This window comes from Pelophylax lessonae, assembly GCF_965119305.1.
Source record: "Pelophylax lessonae genome assembly, chromosome: 7".
Classification (NCBI taxonomy): Eukaryota; Metazoa; Chordata; class Amphibia; order Anura; family Ranidae; genus Pelophylax; species Pelophylax lessonae.
The window spans coordinates 61,734,997-61,757,424 of record NC_138774.1 but is presented as its reverse complement, the minus strand read 5'-3'; the positions used below and the strand labels follow the sequence as shown (position 1 = coordinate 61,757,424).

Below are 22,428 nucleotides of genomic sequence, written 5' to 3'. Positions count from 1 at the left end.
ACAGGGACAGGCAGGGAGAGAGTAGCTTTTTTTGGAGTTTGTCAGACAGTGCAGTGTAGGGAGGGCTAGGTACGTGTGTGAGGTAGGAAGAGATTTCTTTCTTTACATCATATCAGACAGTGCAGCACCAGTGAGTGAGTAGCAGTGTGAAGAGGGCCAGGTACGTGTGTGAGATAGGGAGAGATTTTGTTCTTTACATCAGATACCAGTCAGAGTATTGTTCATCGGTCAGTTGTGGAACATTCTATAAGCATCACAGACCTATAGGATTATAGATCACTTCAGATATCAGTCAGAGTATTCATTGGTCAGTTGTGAAACAATCTATAAGCAACACAGACCTATAGGATTAAAGATCACTTCAGATATCAGTCAGAGTATTCATTGGTCAGTTGTGAAACAATCTATAAGCAACACAGACCTATAGGATTAAAGATCACTTCAGATATCAGTCAGAGTATTCATTGGTCAGTTATGGAACATTCTATAAGCATCACAGACCTATAGGATTAAAGATCACTTCAGATATCAGTCAGAGTATTCATTGGTCAGTTATGGAACATTCTATAGGCATCACAGACCTATTGGATTAAAGATCACTTCAGATATAAGTCAGAGTATTCATTGGTCAGTTGTGGAACATTCTATAAGCATCACAGTCCTATAGGATTATAGATCACTTCAGAGATCAGTCAGAGTATTTATTGTTCTGTTGTGGAACATTCTTTAAGCATCACAGACCTAGAGGATTAAAGATCACTTCAGATATCAGTCAGAGTATTCATTGGTCAGTTGTGGAACATTCTATAAGCATCACAGACTTATAGGATTATAGATCACTTCAGATATCAGTCAGAGTATTCATTGGTCAGTTGTGGAACATTGTATAAGCATCACAGATCATCCATCTATAGGATTATAGATTACATCAGATTACATCAGATATCAGTGAGAGTATTGTTAATCGGTCACTTGCGTACATCTGTAACCACCACAGCTCATCTATAGGGCTATCAATTACATCATATCAGGTAATTGAGTATCTATTGGTCAGTTGCGTATACCCTATATTGATCTGTATCAACATTATATCCGAAAGGCCGACAAGGAGAGGCCGACGCTCACAGGCCACAAAAAGAGGGCAAGCAGCCTCTGTGTCCATTGTGAAAAGTGGTGGTCACAGTCGACATAGTGAATCCTCTGCAGGCGGGGCACACCCATCCTTTATTTACGGTACTGCCCGTGCTATTCAGCCTCAACATGTGGAAGAGTTGGTGGAGTGGATCAATAAGCCGTCCTCATTCTCCTCTTCCTCTGACACCCACACTCCCAGTAGTTTGCCTTCCCCCAAAGGGGCCCGTTCCACAGGCTCCTTCTCCACAGCTACTCCTTCAGTTGCCCCACCATCATGCACGGAGGAGTCACCTGAACTATTCGATCATAGTGTCAGTGACATGCTCCTGGAGGATGTGCAGCAATTTAAAAGCTGTGCTGTTGGTTCCCAGGTTGATGAAGGGAATAACGTGAGCCTAGAGAGAGGGGATGACAATGACGGACAAGAAACCAGCAGTCATGTTGCCACAGCTGAAGCATATTGCCACGTTTGCTCCAGTGAGGAGGAGGGAGGGGATGATGAGGTCACTGACTATACTTGGGTGCCTGACAGGATAGAGGAGGAGGAGGAGGAGAAGGGGAGGAGGAGGAGGAGGGGGAGGATGAGGAGGATGCACAACTCCAACAAGGCAGGATGTGCTCCAGGGGCCGCTATAGAAGTAGCCAACCTATTGCGTCACAGCGCAGAGCTCCACATGTGCAGGGTGCTGCAAAATCCCCACGGACTCCAAAAAGTTCATTAGCATGGGCTTTTTTCAGCATCTGTGCAGTGGACCGCAGCGTTGCTGTTTGCAACATCTGTCTAAAGTGGATCAAGTGTGGCCAGAACACCAGCCTCTTGGGCACCACATGTTTGACAAGGCATATGACGACCTGCCATGCAGTCCGTTGGCAACAGCACCTGAAAGAGGCACCAGATCAAAACAAGCATACATCACCTTGCTCCTCATCTGAAATCTCTAACCCTACTATAACTCATACCTTCTCAAATACCAGCATTGAGAGGGATGATGGTATAGCAATGAGTGGCACAGAGACTTGCACCCAATCTGCTAGCAGTACACCACCGCTTGATCTGAGCAGCAGGCAAATTTCACTACCCCAGTATTTGAACGGTAGAAAGAAATACTGTCCCAGCCATCCACATGCTCAGTGTCTTAATGCTAGCTTGGCCAAATTGCTAGCATTACAGTTGCTGATTTTTCATCTGGTAGACTCGGCTCCCTTTCGCAAATTTGTGGAATGTGCTCTACCAAAGTGGCAGGTCCCAAAAAGGGATTTCTTTTTACGTAAGGCCATTCCGGCTCTCTACCGTCATGTGGAAGGTAGTGTTTTGGCCTCGTTGGACAAAGCGGTCAGCAGGAAGGTGCACATTACCGCTGACTCTTGGTCCAGCAGGTATGGACAGGGACGTTATATTTCTTTCACGTTGCACTGGGTAACTCTGCTGGAAGCTGGGAAGGATGCAGGACAGGGTTTGGTCTTGCAACTTGTTTTGCCACCATGCCTCCAAAAAGCTGGAGCTGGTTCTGCCATATCTGGCTACTCCACCACCTCCTCCTCCTCCTCCATGTCCTCTTTTGCTCAATTCTCCTCTGCAGCAGTAGTACTCCCTAAGTGGTCAAGGGGCTATGCAAGCAGTCAGGCTAAAAGTTGCCATGCTGTACTTCAGCTGGTCTGTCTAGGGGATAGGAGTCACACCAGTGCAAAGTTTCTGTCAGCTCTTCAGGGGCAGGCTGAGAGATGGTTGATGCCACGACAGCTTGAGCTAGGAATGGTTGTATGCGATAATGGCACCAACCTTCTCTCCGCCCTCCAACAGGGACACTTGACACATGTTCCATGCTTGGCACATGTTCTGAATCTGGTGGTGGAGCGTTTCTTGAGCATATACCCGTTCTTCCAAGATCTCCTGAGGCAGGCCAGAAAAGTCTGTGGCCATTTCCGCCGTTCGTTCAATGCCAGTGCTCGCTTATCTGACATTCAACGGGAATTCAACCTGCCCACCAACCACCTCATTTGTGACATGCCCACCAGGTGGAACTCAACGTTGGCAATGCTAAGCGGCTGCACATGCAGCAGAGGGCCATCAATGAGTACCTGTGTGAGTATGGCACAAGGACAGGGTCAGGGGAGCTTGGCTTCTTTCGCCACGCCAGTGGCTTTTGATTAAGGATACATGCATCATCCTGTCACTATTTGAGGAGGCCACAAGGATGGTGAGCCGGGACAATGCATGCATCAGTGACACTATCCCGCTAGTCTACCTGCTGGAGCACACGCTGCGTGGAATCATGGACAGGGCACTTGAGGCAAAACAGCGGGAGGAAGAGGAGGACTTTCTTTCCTCACAAGGCCCCATTTATGAAGATATCATTCCTGCAGGGACAAAAAACTCACCTGAGGTAGAGGAGAAGGTGGATGAGGATTTCGGCAGCATGGATGTAGAGGAAGAGGATAGCATACAGCAGTCTTCAAGGGATGGTTTTGATTCCCCAGAAACCACAGGAGTTGTACGTGGTTGGGGAGAGGTTGCTCCTGCTGACAATGTCATCCTTAGTGACCCAGAGGACTCAGAAGCTCATGCCTCCTCCAACTTACATTGCATGGGCCCCCTGATTCTGCAAAGCCTGCAAGAGGACCCGAGGATTCGTGCTATCAAGGAGAGGGATAATTACTGGTTGGCAATCTTGATCCGCGTTACAAGGGTAAAGTTGCAGAGATCATCCTGCCTTTGCAGAGGGAGCAGAGGATGAAACATCTTGAGGAGGCCTTAAATAAAAATTTGTGTGGGACACTGGGAGGTTAAGATTCTCTGGACGTGTTTCTAAGGCATCGTTCAGCCAAAGGAGGAGCGGTGGAGAAGGCGGCCGGCTGACCGATGCCTTTAAACAGTTTTTTTTGTCCTCAGCAGCACCCAGGGCTGTTAGGTTTAAGCAACCATCGGCAGCGTCTCCATCATATGGTGCATGATTATCTAGGCGCAAGAGCAGACTTGGACACCTTTCCAGCTGAGCATCCACTGGCATACTGAGTCTTGAGGATAGACCACTGGCCAGAACTTGCTCAATATGCAATGGAGCTACTGGCCTGTCCTGCTTCCAGCGTCTTTTCTGAACGGACGTTCAGTGCTGCTGGAGGTTTTGTGATGGACAAAAGAGTGCGTCTGTCCACAGATTCTGTTGACCAGCTGACTTTTATCAAAATGAACCAGTCCTGGATCAACAAGAGCTATCAGGCCCCTGATGCTGATGTAACTGATTGAATTTACTAGGGGTCTGCCATTCCTTGAAGACTGCATATGCTGCCTATCCTATTCCTCTACCTTTATTCTGCTAGCTTCCAACAAGGTTTTTGATTTAGGTCACTACCAACCCCCAAGGCCTAATTTTTCTGCACTTGTATGACAGGTGCATAAAATTGAAATGTCTTATGTTATTTTTAACAGCAGGCCCTGTTCCTGTGCCCTGTTAACTGTGAGGGGTTATAGTGTTCAGGCACCAACAACACCAAAGGCCCAATATTTGTCACCTGTGTAGTACATGCAATTTCAATTTTGCATGGAATTCCTACCAGCAGGTCCCGTTCCTGCACCCAGCAATAGTAACTGCGAGGGCTTGGTTACGGTGTTCAGGCACCATCAACAGCAAATGCCCAACTTTTGGCACCTGTATAGCACATGCAATTTCAAATTTGGCTTTCAAAGATGGTGGAATTGCTTCAGCATGTAGGCAGATGCAGTCTATATTCTCCACTGCAGGTGGCGCTCATCCGCAGTGCCAATGCAAAGGGTAGTGATCCAGTTGAATGCACATATCCCATGTGACCCTGGCGGCCATCTTAAGTCAATCAGAGTCTATTTAAAATTCTGACCCCTGGGTTGCTTTATGAGAGTAAACAGGTTAGCTACAGGTTCCCCATCTGAAAGGGACAGTGGCAGCGAAAGGTTCCAGTGGAGTGGGGTAAACAGGGACTCCGTTTTCCTCTTCAGGAAGCTTCCAATTTGGGTTAGGCTGCCCTTTTCTCTTCGTGGCAGATGCAGTCAGCGTCCCTGATGCATAGTTGTAATTGGCACCGGAAGGGTGAGCTTCCCCCCGGGCCTGTTTATGTTGCTGACCTACTGTTTTAACACAACATTCTTTGCCAATCGGGACTCTGAGTGTTTACCACAACACACTGCACCTACCCAACCAGCAGTTATTTTGGCACACCAATATCAAGATTATCTTTAAATGAGAATTATCTACAATACAAGAATTCCCATTTAGAAAGTTTCAAGATTGTATCAGAGTTCTCTTTAGTTTGAGTATTCCTATTACCTGAAAGCTTGAAACCCCGATGAAGGGGGTCGCCTCTAATCCCCAAAATGCTTTGGCTTGATCCTTTGTTAATAAACTGATTTTATTAGCATTGTTCTCTATTTGGAATATAAGGCCTGAAATGTTGCCCAATGGCTTTTTGATTTAAAGCGGAGTTCCGGGCACAAAATCGATATTTTTTTTTTGTGCCCCTCCGCTAATTAGACATCACCTGAAAAGGAATTGGATAGTTAGGTTTTTTTTTTTTTGTTTACTCACCTTGTAATTGAAGATCGTAAATACTCACCTCAGAGTACTTCCTCCCTCAGCGCCGCGGCTCACCCGTCACTTCCTGTCTCGCAATGATTCCTGGGAGCTGAACGTGATCGCTCCCAGGAATCAATGCGACGGCACCGGCCCCGCTCGTCACTTCTGGGCGACGCCGCATTCCCCTGCTAAACAGCTTCTGGGCATGCCCAGAAGCTGTGGAGGAATGCGGCGCCGCACCGGGAGTGACGAGAGGGGCCGGTGCAGGCGCATTCTGGGACAAGAAGACGCGGAAGAAGACACAGAAGAGGACCGCGCCAGCTTCAGCTGCCCACAAGAGAGATGGAAACGCTGTGGAAGAAATTTTATAAGTAAGTATTTCTTCTAAAAGGTAAGTGCGAACCGGGACAGATCAGAGGCTAGCCATTGTGGAATGTGCTAGCCCTGACTGTCCCGGGGGTATGTTTATTGAAAAATGACTTCTGTGCCCGGAACTCCGCTTTAACAGATACCTCACCAAAACCCTTGCAGTTCGAAATGTGGAAGGTCATACAGAAGGAGACCTTGCATTTGCGATATGGAACCAAGAATCGTCCTCCTGTTTTGTGTCACTGCCTGCCTTCTTCTCTGCTGTCACTACCTATCTTTGTGCAGTTTCCTTACACTATCACTTTCTACCTGTGCCTTTGATTACAGTTCACATGTGCTTCTATATTACTTTTATAGCTATTGAATGTCCCAAGCCAGTCATGTTCGAAGGTGGAGAGTTTGCACCACGTAAAGCAAAGTATTTTGTGGGTGATCTCCTGTTTTTCGAATGCTGGGGTGGATTCACAATGCTTGGACCTGAAAACCGCACTTGTCAGGAGAATGGAAAATGGAGTGGGGAAACAACAATATGTGATGACCAAGGTGAGAATTTCAGATTAAGGAGGTTTTCTTTATTGAAAAATGAGGGAATGTTCATTGTGAGAAGGTTAAAAAATAATTTACAGGTATATTAAATATGAAAATTATGTAAAGGTATGCAATGTATGTAGAATTATGTAGTGTAGACAGAAGGATAATATTTGGAATAGCCCTACATCTCAACCTGTAAAACTGTTGATCAGCGTGTGCTTTCTGGTTGGAGCAACATTCTCTTTCTAAGCCTGCTGTAGCTCAAAGTTGCAAAGGAGTTTGGATGTAAAAGGGTCTTCGTGGCTGGCCGATTCTGGTGCCAAGCACAAATCCCTATTCCCGCTCCAGGTCTGCTAGAGCACAATCCCACCTGCTAAGGCTGACCCCTCCTTGCCATAGACCTTTTATATCCAAAAGAAGAAATGTCCACACGATAGTTAGCTTCACTGCACTTGTTGAAGGAGTGGAAAGACAGTCACATCACAGGGACATACATTCCGGAGTCACTTAACATACACAATCAATCACATAATGTGGACAGTCCTCATTAATCACAGGTGAAAGCACATGCAGCGCCTCACAGACATCTCATCTATTTCTTCTGCCCTGGGTCATAAGTACTCACAGAACTGTGTTCTCTGTAGACACCTTCAGGCTGGGTACACCTCTCCCAGGTTTCTTCCAGTAAAGCAGCCCCATACAGGTATAGGCAGGTGCAGTCTACTTTCTCTACTGGAGGTGGCGCTCAACCAAAGCAGCATTGCAAAGGGAGAGAAAGCCAGGGTGAACCTGGTTCTTCTATGTTTTACTAGGTCACTGGGAAGCTTGGATGCTGCTACCCCCTGTGACTCTGGCGGCCATCTTGGGTCAAGCACTGTCTACTTAAGACCCTGGCTCCCAGGCTTGATACGCATTTTGCGTGTGGGTAGTGTTGTAGGAACAGGATATTCACCTGACAGGGACAATATTAGAGGTAGGTGAGTTAGGGAAAGTGCAGGGACATGCTAACCTTCCTGGATGCTTCTCTGTTTGGGCACAAACCAGCCAGGCCGCATTCTTTCCCTCAAGATAGATGCTGTTGGAGCACCCAAAACCTGCTGCACACTGGGGTTGATAAATTGGGGTGCAAAAGAGTGCAAAATCTGGTGCAGCTGGGTATTATAGCCAATCAGATTCTAACTTCAGCTTCTTCAATTAAGCTCTGACAAAAAAAAAAAAAAAAATGGAATTGGATTGGTTTCTATGCATCAGATTTGCACTTTTCAGTTTTAGCAAATCTTCTTCACTGTTCCCTGCAACATTCTGTGGGTACACCCGGTCGGGTTGTCTTCCTGCCGGGTAATTGTGCTTGTTTGGACTTTAATTACAATACAGTTCTGTTACTACATCTGGGCTGTAAGTGTTTACTGCCACCATACCATGCTGCACCTCCCCTTCCATGGATTTCCAGCATTGCCTACAAGGCCGTTTACAATCTGCTCTAGCCCCCACACAGGGCCGGTGCTACTAGTAAGGCAACCCAGGCAGCCGCCTAGGGCGCTATCCAACAGGGGGCGCCAGCATCCTGCTGCTCTACCCGGAATCAATCAAGTAATGACCGCTGGCGAGTGAGGGTGGCCAAAGGAGGACTAGCGCAGCAGGGAGCAGGCATGCATTCCCCCCAGGCATTTCTGATGGACTGTAAATAGGCTGCTTAACCGTACCTCAGACAGCGGAAGCGAGCACTTCCTCTGTTTCTGTCACAGCTAGACATTGCAGAGAAAGCTAGCTTTCCTGGGAGTCTGCCGCCCGTCCCGTCGCCGCCCACTGTCTTTCTAGCTCCTCCCTCACACTCGGCTGCCTGTTAAATCTGACACTCCTCCTCCCATTTGTTTCTAGCCAAACCCCGCCTACACTCCAGCCCCCTACAGGCACTGTGTGTCTGTGCTCAGCCTACCTGTGGAGACCAGCCTGAGGGGGGAAACTTAATTTGTGAGTGAACTATCTTCACCCTGCACAACCCCCCTCTCTCCTCCTGCTACTCTTCTTTCCCTTGTAATTTCTTACAGTGAGGACTAGGGAGGAGGGGGATTGTGAAGACTAGGGAGGAGGGGGATTGTGTAAACCGAGGGGGGCTGTACATTCTGGGGGGGGGGGATTGTGAGGACTAGGGAGGAGGGGGATTGTGTAAACCGAGGGGGACTGTGCATTCTGGGGGGGGGGGATTGTGAGGACTAGGGAGGAGGGGGATTGTGTAAACTGAGGGGGGCAGTGCATTCTGGGGGGGGGATTGTGAGGGCTACGGAGGAGGGGGATTGTGTAAACTGAGGGGGTCTGTGCATTCTGGGGGGGATTTTGTACACTGAGGGGGGCTGTGCATTCTGGGCGGGGGGGGGGATTGTGAGGACTACGGAGGAGGGGGATTGTGTAAACTGAGGGGGTCTGTGCATTCTGGGGGGGATTTTGTACACTGAGGGGGGCTGTGCATTCTGGGGGGGGGGGGGATTGTGAGGACTAAGGAGGAAGGGGATTCTGTAAACTGAGGGGGCTGTGCATTCTGGGGGGGGGAAATTGTGAAGACTAGGGAGGAGGAGGATTCTGTAAACTGAGGGGGGCTGTGCATTCTGGGGGGGGGGATTGTGAAGACCAGGGAGGAGGGGGATTCTGTAAACTGAGGGGGGCTGTGCATTCTGGGGGGGGAGGGATTGTGAAGACTAGGGAGGAGGGGATTCTGTAAACTGAGGGGGGCTGTGCAGATTGGGGGGGGTTGTGCAAACTAGGGGGAAGGGGGGATTTTGTAAACTGAGAGGGAATTGTGCAGACTGGGGGAGGGGGAATAGGGGGAAGATAAATTGTGCAGACTGGGGGTGGTATGTACAGAATAGGGGAGGCGGGATTATGCAGACTGGGGGGGATTGTGGAGACTAGGGGGAGGGGGGGCTTGTGCAGACTGGGGGTAGGAGGGATTGGGCAGACTGGGGGGTGGGGGAGAACTGAGAGCAGCAGAGAGGAAACTACAACTCCTGGACTTTTGGAGGCAGGCAGAGGCAGGGCACTCCAGGGAGTTGGGGCACACTTGACTGGCTAAGGCTGCATGCAGGCTGCCACAACTTGACCCCAGGACCAGGAGCATCACACCCCCAGGAGGCTGGCTGTGCAAGGACCTGCTGAGCTGCCATCACTTAGGTGAGAGACCCTAACACAGCTGACCCTCACATCAGGCTGCATTGATGGGTACTGGTGAGGCTGATTTGATGGGCACTTATGAGGCTGAGCTGATGGGCACTGGTGAGGCTGCATTGATGGGCACTGGTGAGGCTGAATTGCTGTTGAGAAAGGGGTGGGACATATGTGATGTCATGATATGGGCAGATCATATGGGTTTGTGATGTCACATCGTGGGCCGAGCATATGGGGGGGGGGGGACAATCTTTATTTTGCCTAGGGCAGCAAAAATCCTTGCACCGGCCCTGCCCCCACATCCTTAAGGAACAAAATGTTTCCAGCCAGCTACTCCTTCATACAGGTCCACTCCACTGGCCCTCCTGCCTGCATGGAATAACCTTCCTGCAGAAGTGGTAGCTGCAAATACAGTGAAGGAGTTTAAGCATGCATGGGATAGGCATAAGGCTATCCTTCATATAAGATAGGGCCAAGGACTATTCATAGGATTCAGATATATTGGGCAGACTAGATGGGCCAAATGGTTCTTATCTGCCGACACATTCTATGTTTCTATGTTTCTATGTTTCTATGCCTGGTCCAGGGCCCACATTTGTAGGTTACATTCTTACATATGGGGGGTGTATGGCTCCCATGCCCCAATAAACTCTGTGTCCCTCCCCTTCTAGCTTATATACCCCTGACATCACTTGGGAGATGGCCTAGCACCTAATGCCCCTACCTTCTGTAACAGACACTATTCCGCTGCAGAGCTACCTAGTGGCAATGCAGTTAACTACACCTGCCTACATGCAGAGTACCAAATCATGGGATAAGCGGCTCCAATTCCATCTAGAAATGGATTCTGAATCTGGAACGGCACAAATGGTCAATTGATACCAGTTGGCACATTTTTTTTCAACATATGCCAGCACAAGGACCTGTAAAAAATAAGGTATGTGCATGGGAGCAGTTCACACTGGTGCATTGAACTTATATACACTGGTTTGAAATAGAAAAAAGAAAACAAGCCCTACTCTTTTCAATGCAACACATGGCAACACGTGTCAGTGCAACGCAATGCACATCAAAGAGCAAGAAACACAGCAGACCAGCACAAGTTTGACTCTTCTGCTGTGCCCTAAACTCTTTGCATGCTGCAGGAAGTGAGGAGAAAAGTGCATGTGAAAATGCATCATGCCAATGGACATTAATGCACATTTTCTTTACCTGTACTCAACACACACTTTGAGTTGTGAATGGCCCAGAACAAAACACTTTTAGCCCCTAATTTTACTGTCTTGACTTTTAATATTGTTTCAGTTAGTGCATACATTTTCCATTATTTTGTGTTCTAAACAGGGTTGCTAATAAATTTAGCTGTGCTAGGTGGTAGCTAGCCTGGCTGATTTGTAGTCTTTGTGATCATTGGATTTCCTCCTGATCCTGGTTTAGCTGTGTTTCTCCCTTTTGTCAGTAGGTGGTAATGTTACCTTTGGCATTAGTGAGATGAATTACAGTCAGTCAGGTTATGAATATGTATGCTTCTCTCAGCCAATCATACTGGTAGCTGAGCATGCTGGGAGAAGATATTTATTTGGAGGAAGTCAGGTGATCTGTGTCCTTTCCCACCCAGACCCCTGTCTGGGTGGGTGTGTGAGGAACAGCTGCTGCTGGGTAGGCCCGAAGCCTGAGGCCTAACCATGTGCTTAGGGTTCTGTAAAGGAGAGCCTGCACACTGCCTGGAAGCATGAAGGAAAGGATGGAGACCTGAGATGAAGTACCAGAGGTGCCTCTGCCATGAACCGGGGAACCATGGAGAGCCTGGGAAAGCATCAAGATGGAATCATCCAGAGAGTTCCTGCACCTTCCATTAGTTGCATATTGTTGCTACAGGAGACAGCTTCTGCTACAAAGTACAGATTGCTGGTTTCAGCTTAAAGGCTCTTTTTCTGCACTGCTGTCTACCTTTTCTACATTTTTTGTCTAAGGAGTCCTGCCAATCTGCTGCTTTTTGACTAAGGGTTTCCTATACCCTACCCCTCTCCCACATTGTTCCCATTGTGAGAAATAACCTTATTTTTGTTCAAGCATAAAAGTGACTGGCGCCTCTCTTTCTATCTTGTACACCACCCACCATGCCTAGTAACCAGCACCCTGAGGAGGAATGTTGGCCTCCCCTGTCTCTGGGGGTCACCACCAGGCCTATGGAGGTTGGGGGGGGGGCTACATTAACATATAAGCTTTTTCACGTTATAGCTAGTACATACAGTGGGTACGGAAAGTATTCAGACCCCCTTAAATTTTTCACTCTTTGTTATATTGCAGCCATTTGCTAAAATCATTTAGGTTCATTCTTCTTCCTCATGAATGTACACATAGCACCCCATACTGACAGAAAAACACAGAATTGTTGACATTGTTGCAGATTTATTAAAAAAGAAAAACTGAAATATCACATGGTCCTAAGTATTCAGACCCTTTGCTCAGTATTTAGTAGAAGCCCCCTTTTGATCTAATACAGCCAGGAGTCTTTTTGGGAAAGATGCAACAAGTCTTTCACACCTGGATTTGGGGATCCTCTGCCATTCCTCCTTGCAGATCCTCTCCAGTTCTGTCAGGTTGGATGGTAAACGTTGGTGGACAGCCATTTTTAGGTCTCTCCAGAGATGCTCAATTGGGTTTAAGTCAGGGCTCTGGCTGGGCCATTCAAGAACAGTCACGGAGTTGTTGTGAAGCCACTCCTTCGTTATTTTAGCTGTGTGCTTAGGGTCATTGTCTTGTTGGAAGGTAAACCTTCGGCCCAGTCTGAGGCCCAGAGCACTCTGGAGAAGGTTTTTGTCCAGGATATCCCTGTACTTGGCCGCATTCATCTTTCCCTCAATTGCAACCAGTCGTCCTGTCCATGCAGCTGAAAAACACCCCCACAGCATGATGCTGCCACCACCATGCTTCACTGTTGGGACTGTATTGGACAGGTGATGAGCAGTGCCTGGTTTTCTCCACACATACCGCTTAGAATTAATGCCAAAAAGTTCTATTTTGGTCTCATCAGACCAGAGAATCTTATTTCTCACCATCTTGGAGTCCTTCAGGTGTTTTTTAGCAAACTCCATGCGGGCTTTCATGTGTCTTACACTGAGGAGAGGCTTCCGTCGGGCCACTCTGCCATAAAGCCCCGACTGGTGGAGGGCTGCAGTGATGGTTGACTTTCTACAACTTTTTCCCATCTCCTGACTGCATCTCTGGAGCTCAGCCACAGTGATCTTTGGGTTCTTCTTTACCTCTCTCACCAAGGCTCTTCTCCCCCGATAGCTCAGTTTGGCCGGACGGCCAGCTCTAGGAAGGGTTCTGGTCGTCCCAAACGTCTTCCATTTGAGGATTATGGAGGCCACTGTGCTCTTAGGAACCTTAAGTGCAGCAGAAATCTTTTTGTAACCTTGGCCAGATCTGTGCCTTGCCACAATTCTGTCTCTGAGCTCTTCAGGCAGTTCCTTTGACCTCATGATTCTCATTTGCTCTGACATGCATTGTGATCTGGAAGGTCTTATATAGACAGGTGTGTGGCTTTCTTAATCAAGTCCAATCAGTATAATCAAACACAGCTGGACTCAAATGAAGGTGTAGAACCATCTCAAGGATGATCAGAAGAAATGGAAAGCACCTGAGTTAAATATATGAGTGTCACAGCAAAGGGTCTGAATACTTAGGACCATGTGATATTTCAGTTTTTCTAATAAATTTTTTAATAAATCTGCAACAATGTCAACAATTCTGTGTTTTTCTGTCAGTATGGGGTGCTATGTGTACATTCATGAGGAAGAAGAATGAACTTTCTTGATTTTAGCAAATGGCTGCAATATAACAAAGAGTGAAAAATTTAAGGGGGTCTGAATACTTTCCGTACCCACTGTATATATAACAGGAGTAGAGGTGAATGAGCTTGAAGGAGTCCCAGTTATTCTGTAGGGTGTGAGATGAGTAACATCAGGTATGTATTTCAGCATATAAGATCTATAAACACGTTCTTTTAAACAAAAAAGATAAACTATGTTAAAAAAAGAATCCAAAAGAAAATATATGCAAATGCATAATACATAATTCCATTTATAGTGAATCCTGCCAAAAATCCAGTACACTGTAAAGATTCTCTGCTCCTTGCCTGTGATGCAGTGAAATCCTAAGCACTGCTATCAGCCCTGTCTAACTCACCTATGTAGACTACAGAAATGCCCTCATGTTAGAGAAAGATGTAGAGAGGGAAGTGTTCTGTAGTCCTAACAAACTTCCTGTTCTAGGGTGACAACACTGCTTCTTCATAAATACAGTACAGCGAATCAGGGGCGTAACTACGGGGGTTGCAGGGGTTGCAATTGCAACCGGGCCCAATGCTCCAGGGGGCCCAGCATTGGATAGGAGGGGCGGCGGGGGCAGCCTGTACAGAACGAAAATGGAGGAGATTGGATCCTCTGTATGCTGCCCCCGCTACTCCTCCTATCCAGTTCACTTGTGTTCTGCTGTCTCTGGGCCCCTGTGTGCTCCCCTGGTCCCCCCCCCCCACTGTGATCCCTCCCCTCTCCTGCCGGCAGCTGCAGGGGATGTGTCACAATAGAGAACCAGGAAGGGGTCGGTAAATATGTAATTTACCAGCTCCTTGCTTCTCTAAATGGACAGAGTCATAGTCAGTGACATTGTAAAAAAATAAAATAAAATGATAAAAAATAATACAATTAAAATACCAAAAAATAAAAACTACTGACAGCAGTGGGTGAACTTCCAGGATCACAAAGGTCACACTTGCGACCGGCCCTGGCATTCCACCACCGTGGGGAGGCCCCAAGATGGCAGGAAGGGGGCCCACTGCAAAACTTGTGAAAGAGACCCGCTGTGGGACCGTAATAAAGGGCCCCGCAAGGGGAGTAAAGGGCCCCTGGATCAATGGGAAGAGCCCCGGGCTTGAAGGGAAGGGCCCCGGCCAGGGGTCCGGGGGGGGCCCTTCATGGTTTCTTGCACCGGGGCCCTGAAGGTTCTAGTTACGCCTCTGCAGCGAATGAGAGTTTTCACCCTAGTAGAAGACCTATGCTACTGTCAGGATACAGATAAACAATTCTGAAAAAAACAAATGCAGACACCCCATCTAACGACCAGAAAGTTGCAATATATAAAAAATGTTTGTTCTTGGGCTTAGGTACACTGGATACACTCTAACTTTTACTACTATTAATGGATTGTCAAACTGTTCTGTTATGGTCACATTAATATTATTCTATATAATTTACAGTACCTCTATGTTCTCTTCAGAGGGCCATTGCCCCAGCCCAGGGATCCCCATTGGTGCCAGTAAAATTGGTACTTCCTATCGAATTGAAGGCAAAGTGATCTATGAGTGTCAGAATGGACTCAAAATGTTCGGATCGAAGACAAGGGAATGTAAAGAGAACAAGAGGTGGTCAGGATCGGAACCATCCTGCAGAAGTAAGATAACTAAGACAAAATAATACTACTGAATGATAGAACACCTATGTAAATAGTAATTTCTAATAAATAGTTCTCAGGGGTTCCAGCAGTGAGATCTCCTTACTAGAGGTCCTGGCTTTCTCTTGCCCGCCATGATGAAAAATCTAGATAATATGATTAAGTGTTCTGTATTTCTGGGATGTTTTTATTGCTCTCGGTTACCCCATTTTGGAAACTCAACTCACTGCCTATGTGGTCATCAACACAGAAAATCAGGGAAAAACTTCCGACTGTGGGCACAGAAAGTAGTTAAAAGCTAAAAGTGAGATTTACAATCACTGCACCCTTCTCACCCATATATTAATAGCAGCCAGACTATCCATTGCCAGACTTTGGAAACAAAAATCCCCGCTTTGGATTCTGTGATACATATCCTTAATATCCATGCCCAATTTGAGTTCTTATGTGCTACAGCGCATTTTAAAGAATCAATTTTCTAGAAAATCTGGACATGTTGGCACACAACAAATGTGCAGTATTGACCTAATGATCCGATCTTTCATCCATTATGATGACAACATGTTTTTTTTCCAGTTGTTCTTTATAGTAAACTTGACTTTACTATACCCTCAAACATGCGATTATATTCAACTATAGTTATTAACATCCCCTAACTGGGTCAATAACATATTTAGCAGTGTCAGTCCCAGTCCCAAATCACCTCTCTAGACTTGCTTTTTCATTTCATCTCCAGGCCCTGGGTGCAGGATCAAAAATCTCGTCTTTGCTTGTCATCCTTGTAATCAAGCCGCAATGTGGAAAAATGCTTAAAGGAGATTTTTTCTTTTTTTTTTGGGTGGAGACACTATGGCTGTATATCTGTTATGGATGATCCAATAAAGTATTTCAGAAGAGCATAGACTGGAGTGCAGTTCCTGAAAATGTATTCCCATCTAGATAAAAAAAAAAGGCAGGAACATATAGCAAAGACATGTTGGTTTTTTTTAATATACGGCGGATATTGTCCTATGTTAATACGAATGCATGGTTTTACTACCTTTTTCATATATTTTTGTAATAAATATTAATATTTTATCATAACAAAATGTGGCTGTCCTTCTCTTGGTACCAGTAAGGTTCATTATTTCCTAGTTTTTTACTATTATTCCCATCTAGCTCAATAACATTTCATGGTACACAACCCTGATCTCAGATGTACTTTTTTGTGATAAGTAGTACCCCAAATTACCAATAAGGTCCTTCTGAGTGAATTTTTTGCCCTTCTTTTCTGGATTCCCTTCCTTCCCACTCCCCACCCTACTCTAATTCTTACCTCACCTAACCTACCCTTCCCCTTGTGTTCTTCAAACACAACATCTCACATCAATCAATTAAGTGTAACGATGGAGAACTTAGGACCATAATATAAATAATGAATCTGTCATATCCCCCTGTTAAGCTTATTTTCTATCTTGTACCATAACACACTCTGTAACTTAAATGTATAGAATATTTTCTAATAGTCATTAAAACTGTATGGTTAAAAAAAAAAACTGAGGTATTTCCTCATTTAAAAAAAAAAATCTGGAATCTACCTTTTGCAAATAAATATTTGGGGCTATCTTGTATATCTTGGATATCACATAACGTGTCTCATATACTATTCTATGAACCACCTTGTCCACAGCTGCTTACACATATGATACCCCGGAAGAAGTGGCAGAGGTATTTGGATCCTCCTTGGCTGAAACCATTGAATCATCAGACCCGGACAGAGTTGAAGGTTGGAAAATACATAGTATATAGTCAGACTTACAGTATAGAACAACCTTTCTCAACCTTTTTGCCCCAGAGGAACCCTTGAGATAACTTTCAGATCTCGGAAACCCTGGTAGGATTAGTCCATTGGTTGGCATAGGGAAAATGCCTCTACATTGGATGTGGAACATGGTAAGAATTCTGCCCTTATAGAGGTAACCAGAATGACTCACCTCAAAGTCATTCCACTGATGCTGCCAAGTGGCATTCGACCTGGAACTATGCAAGCACCATCAGATAGAGTTCAATTAGCCACAAATCAAGGAAGCCCTAGCCAACCCTCGAGAAATCCTGGTTGAGAATGGCTGGTACAGAAGAACAGTTTAAAAAATGTTTTTATTGCTTGTGGTAACAGAATGGTGAAGGCCCTTTTGTGCTTCAGACTGTGGCCCTGTGCACAAAGCCATTGCACAGAGTCCTGACCTCAACCCTAAACACCTTTGGGATAAAAAGAAACATAATTTGTGAGACAGGTCTTCCCATCCAACATGGTTTTGGAATGGCTCATACTCATATGGTTCTGATGGTCAGATGTCTATACGTCTTTGGCCATACAGTGTATCTTTCCAGGGGATGTAGGGCCTTGTTTGAAGCCCATTTGGTTGGTTTCACAGAAAAAGAGATTTAGGGCCATAAATTTTTTAGGCTAGGGCTTCCAGTGTACAACTCTTTAATTGCATGAGTATGGGGGGTTATAGAGCAGCACACTTGTCTCTGGCTGTTCTCAAATGAATTTCCAGGACTTATTTCAATATTATGTGAGGAAGTCTGAATTTGCACAGTCATCCATAGCTGCCCATAAACTAGTAGAATTAAACTTAAAATTATTTTCTTTAAGTACAATCATTTGATTTTCTAAGCATTAGTAGGGTCAAATCAACGTTCATTTTTAACTGCAGTGAGGAGAAAGATAGAACATTTTCCTCGAATGAACAAATTTCTAACAATGACTGTTATTTTTAATTGGGAAAGTTCATTTGTTCCAAAATTGAATGTTGAAAGCAAGTTAAATTTGGAAGTACTTTCAAACAACATTTTGTCAAGTCATTGAATGTGCAGAGAATTTTTTGTACAGATTTTCATACAAATGTTCAAATGCAAATCTACTAGTGTATAGTGATGTCGCGAACCTAAAATTCGCTGTACGCGAACGGCGAACGCGAACATCGGCAAATGTTCGCGGACCGGCGAACCGGGCGAACCGCCATAGAGTTCAATAGGCAGGCGAATTTTAAAACACACAGGGACTCTTTCTGGCCACAATAGTGATGGAAAAGTTGTTTCAAGGGGACTAACACCTGGACTGTGGCATGCCGGAGGGGGATCCATGGCAAAACTCCCATGGAAAATTACGTAGTTGACGCAGAGTCGGGTTTTGATCCATAAAGGGCATAAATCACCTAACATTCCTAAATTGTTTGGAATAACGTGCTTTAAAACATCCAGTGTGTGAATACGATCAGGTATGATGTTTTATCGGTCAAGTAGTGTAAGGGTTACGCCCGCTTCACAGTGACAGACCAAACTCTGACAGACCAAACTCCCCGTTTAACAGTCAGTCAGTCCATTTGCACAACCGCAAACTCCCCATTTGCACAAGGTTGGATACCAAGCTAGCCATGTCCCGTTCCTTGTCCTCACTGACATCATTGAAGGTCTCTTCCTCCACCCAGCCACGTACAACACCAAGGGTCCCCGAAAGGTGAGAACAAGCCCCCTGGGACGCCTGCTGTGGCTGGTATTCCACCTCCTCAAAGCCACCTTCCTCCTCTGACTTCTCTTCTTCAGACTCCTCTCTCTGCGTTGCCACAGGTCCAGCAATTGACAACGACAAGGCTGCTTCTGGTGGTGATGGGGACCACAACTCTTCCTCTTCATGCTCATCTACAGCCTGATCCAGTACTCTTTGCAGGGCACGCTCCAGAAAAAACGCATATGGGATGAGGTCGATGATGTTGCCTTGGGTTCGACTGACCACCAGGGTTGTCACCTCCGCAAAAGGATGCATGAGCCTACAGCCATTGTTCATGAGCATTCAGTAACGCGGCCAAAAAATACCCAGCTCCGCAGAAAGAATGAAAGAAAATGAATGTTTTTTCTATGAAAAATTATCCTGCGGATCGCTTTTGGTCTGTTCACAATGAAGCAACGACCTTATCATCTGGGGTGTGCCAACACACTCCTAGAGGTGATCGCTTCATTGTGATACGCAAGCCCCTTCACCACGACAAGGTAACGATCACGAAGGGGAATTGACACATATATGTGCCTTTTTTTTTGTTTTTTGTTTTTTTGCAGCCACAGTGTAGCACCAGAGGCCAGAAAAATTAGGCATGTACACATGCATGAAAAAGTACGTATTGTTGCAGCCGCTGCTGTAGCAGCGGCCTGAAAAATTGAGGTTTTCAAGGCAGAAAGTGCACTAAAACATTGCGGCTTGAACCGTAGTTGGTGGCGGAGACGTCACGTAAGTCATCCGGCATGCAGAGAATGATTAAATACAGCAGCGTGTGGACCATTTTTAGCCCAAGGCATCTCAGTCATCACCAGGCCTTTTTTAGTCAAATGCATCCCCCACTGTCAGTCCCTTCGGGATCCATGCCTCATTCATCTTAATAAACGTGAGGTAATCAAGACTTTTTTGACCTAGGCGACTTCTCTTCTCAGTGACAATACCTCCTGCTGCGCTGAAGGTCCTTTCTGACAGCACACTTGAAGCGGGGCAGGCCAGAAGTTCAATGGCAAATTGGGATAGCTCAGGCCACAGGTCAAGCCTGCACACCCAGTAGTCAAGGGGTTCATCCCTCCTCAGAGTGTCGATATCTGCAGTTAAGGCAAGGTAGTCTGCTACCTGTCGGTCGAGTCATTCTCTGAGGGTGGACCCCAAAGGGCTGTGGCGATGCATAGGACTAAAAAAGCTCCGCATGTCCTCCATCAACAAGACGTCTGTAAAGCGTCCTGTCCTTGCCGGCGTGGTTGTGGTGGTAGGAGGAGGATTACTTTCACCTCTTCCCCTGTTGGATTCCCGTTGTGCTGTGACATCACCCTTATATGCTGTGTAAAGCATACTTTTCAACTTATTTTTTAGCTGCTGCATCCTTTGCGACTGCCGGTAATTGGGTAACATATCAGAGACTTTCTGCTTATACCGGGGGTCTAGTAGCGTGGTCACCCAGTACAGGTCGTTCTCCTTCAGCCTTTTTATACGAGGGTCCCTCAACAGGTATGACCACATGAAAGACCCCATTTGCACAAGGTTGGATGCCGAGCTACTCATGTCCAATTCCTCGTCCTCACTGATGTCATTGAAGGTGTGTTCTTCCCCCCAGCCACATTCCTCCTCTAACTTCTCTTCCTCACACTCCTCTTCCAGTGTTGCCGCAGGTCCAGCAAGCGATGGTAAGGCTGTTTCTGGTGGTGATGATGGTGACCACAACTCTTCCTCTTCACGCTCATCTACGGCCTGATCCAGCACTCTTCGCAGGGCACGCTCCAGGAAAAAAACATATGGGATGATGTCGCTGATGGTGCCTTCGGTGCGACTCACTAGGTTTGTCACCTCCTCAAAAGGACGCATGAGCCTACAGGCATTGCGCATGAGCGTCCAGTAACGTGGCAAAAAAATACCCAGCTCCGCAGAGGCTGTCCTAGCACCCCGGTCATACAAATACTCGTTGACCGCTTTTTCTTGTTGGAGCAGGCGGTCGAACATTAGCAGTGTTGAATTCCAACGTGTCGGGCTGTCGCAAATCAAGCGCCTCACTGGCATGTTGTTTCGCCGCTGAATATCTGCAAAGTGCGCCATGGCCGTGTAGGAACGTCTGAAATGGCCACACACCTTCCTGGCCTGCTTGAGGACGTCCTGTAAGCCTGGGTACTTCTGCACAAAGCGTTGCACAATCAGATTCAACACATGTGCCATGCACGGCACATGTGTCAACTTGCCCAAATTCAATGCCGCCAACAAATTGCTTCCGTTGTCACACACCACTTTGCCAATCTCCAGTTGGTGCGGGGTCAGCCAATGATCCACCTGTGCGTTCAGGGCGGACAGTAGTGCTGGTCCGGTGTGACTCTCTGCTTTCAGGCAAGTCAACCCCAAGACAGCGTGACACTGTCGTATCCGGCATGTCGAATAGCCCCTGGGGAGCTGGGGGGGTGCAGTTGGTGTGGAGCAAGACGCAACAGCAGAAGAGGACTCAGCCGAGGAGGTTAGCAAAGAGGATGGAGTAGGAGGAGTAGAGGAGGTGGCAGCAGGCCTGCCTGCAAGTCGTGGCGGTGTCACCAACTCCTCTGCAGCAGAGCCACGCATTCCATGCTTGGCAGCCGCCAGCAGGTTTACCCAATGCGCAGTGTAAGTTATATACCTGCCCTGACCGTGCTTTGCAGACCAGCTATCAGTGGTCAGATGGACCCTTGCCCCAACACTGTGTGCCAGACGTGACATGATTTCCTTTTCCACAATAGAGTACAGGTTGGGGATTGCCTTTTGTGAAAAATAATTTCGGCCGGGTACCTTCCACTGCGGTGTCCCAATAGCGACAAATTTTTTGAAGGCCTCAGACTCCACCAGCTTGTATGGTAAAAGCTGGCGGGCTAAGTGTTCCGACAAGCCAGCTGTCAGACGCCGGGCAAGGGGGTGACTCTGTGAGATTGGCTTCTTACGCTCAAACATTTCCTTGACAGACACCTGACTGTGGGCAGGTGAGCAGGAACTGCTGAAGGTGAGAGGCGGAGGGGCGGGTTGTTGATAGGGGGCATGGAGGACAGCAGTGGTTGACGTGGCTGAAGATGCTGGACCAGGAGGAGGATGGTGGCTTTCAGTTTGTGTGCTGCTTTTACTCATGTGTTGATCCCATAGGCGTTTGTGATGTGAGATCATGTGCCTTCGCAAAGCAGTTGTACCTAGGTGGGTGTTGGACTTCCCACGACTCTGTTTCTTTTGGCACAGGTTACAAATGGCATCGCTGATATCAGAGGCAGACACACAAAAAAAATGCCACACTGCTGAGCTTTGCAAGGACGGCATTCTGGTGGTGGCAACAGCTTGTGTTGATTGGCGTGCTGTCTGGCTGACCCCGGGTGCCGAATCTACATGCTGTCTGACTGCGCCACTAGCTCCTTGCGATGACCTCCTCCCCCTGCTTCCAACTCGTCTCCTCCTCCTCTCTGTCTCCCCATCTGAACTTTCCCCCTCTTCTTCTGCTCTTCGAGCAGGCACCCAGGTGACATCCACAGACACATCGTCATCATCAGCCGCTTCACTTGACAACTCAGCAAAGGCAGCAGCAGCAGGTAGAACATCAACATCAATGTACGTCCATGTGTATAATGCTGCCTGACTGAGACATATCCCCGTTATCTACATCCTCTGGCACTAATAGTTGCGCATCACTTATTTCTTCCAACTGATGTGAAAATAACTCCTCTGACG

The 22,428-nt window shown here is 46.8% G+C and overlaps 1 protein-coding gene across 1 annotated transcript in view; it reads left to right on the top strand.

Moving 5' to 3' along the window:
• LOC309559994 (complement factor B-like) overlaps positions 1-22,428 on the top strand; it is a 135,980-nt gene that overhangs the window by 5,633 nt on the left and 107,919 nt on the right. Inside the window, exons 3-5 of the mRNA XM_082263475.1 lie at positions 6,405-6,590; positions 15,021-15,194; positions 16,864-16,959. Of these exons, the coding sequence (XP_082119601.1) occupies positions 6,405-6,590; positions 15,021-15,194; positions 16,864-16,959 (456 nt within the window). The remainder of the gene's footprint in view (positions 1-6,404; positions 6,591-15,020; positions 15,195-16,863; positions 16,960-22,428) is intronic.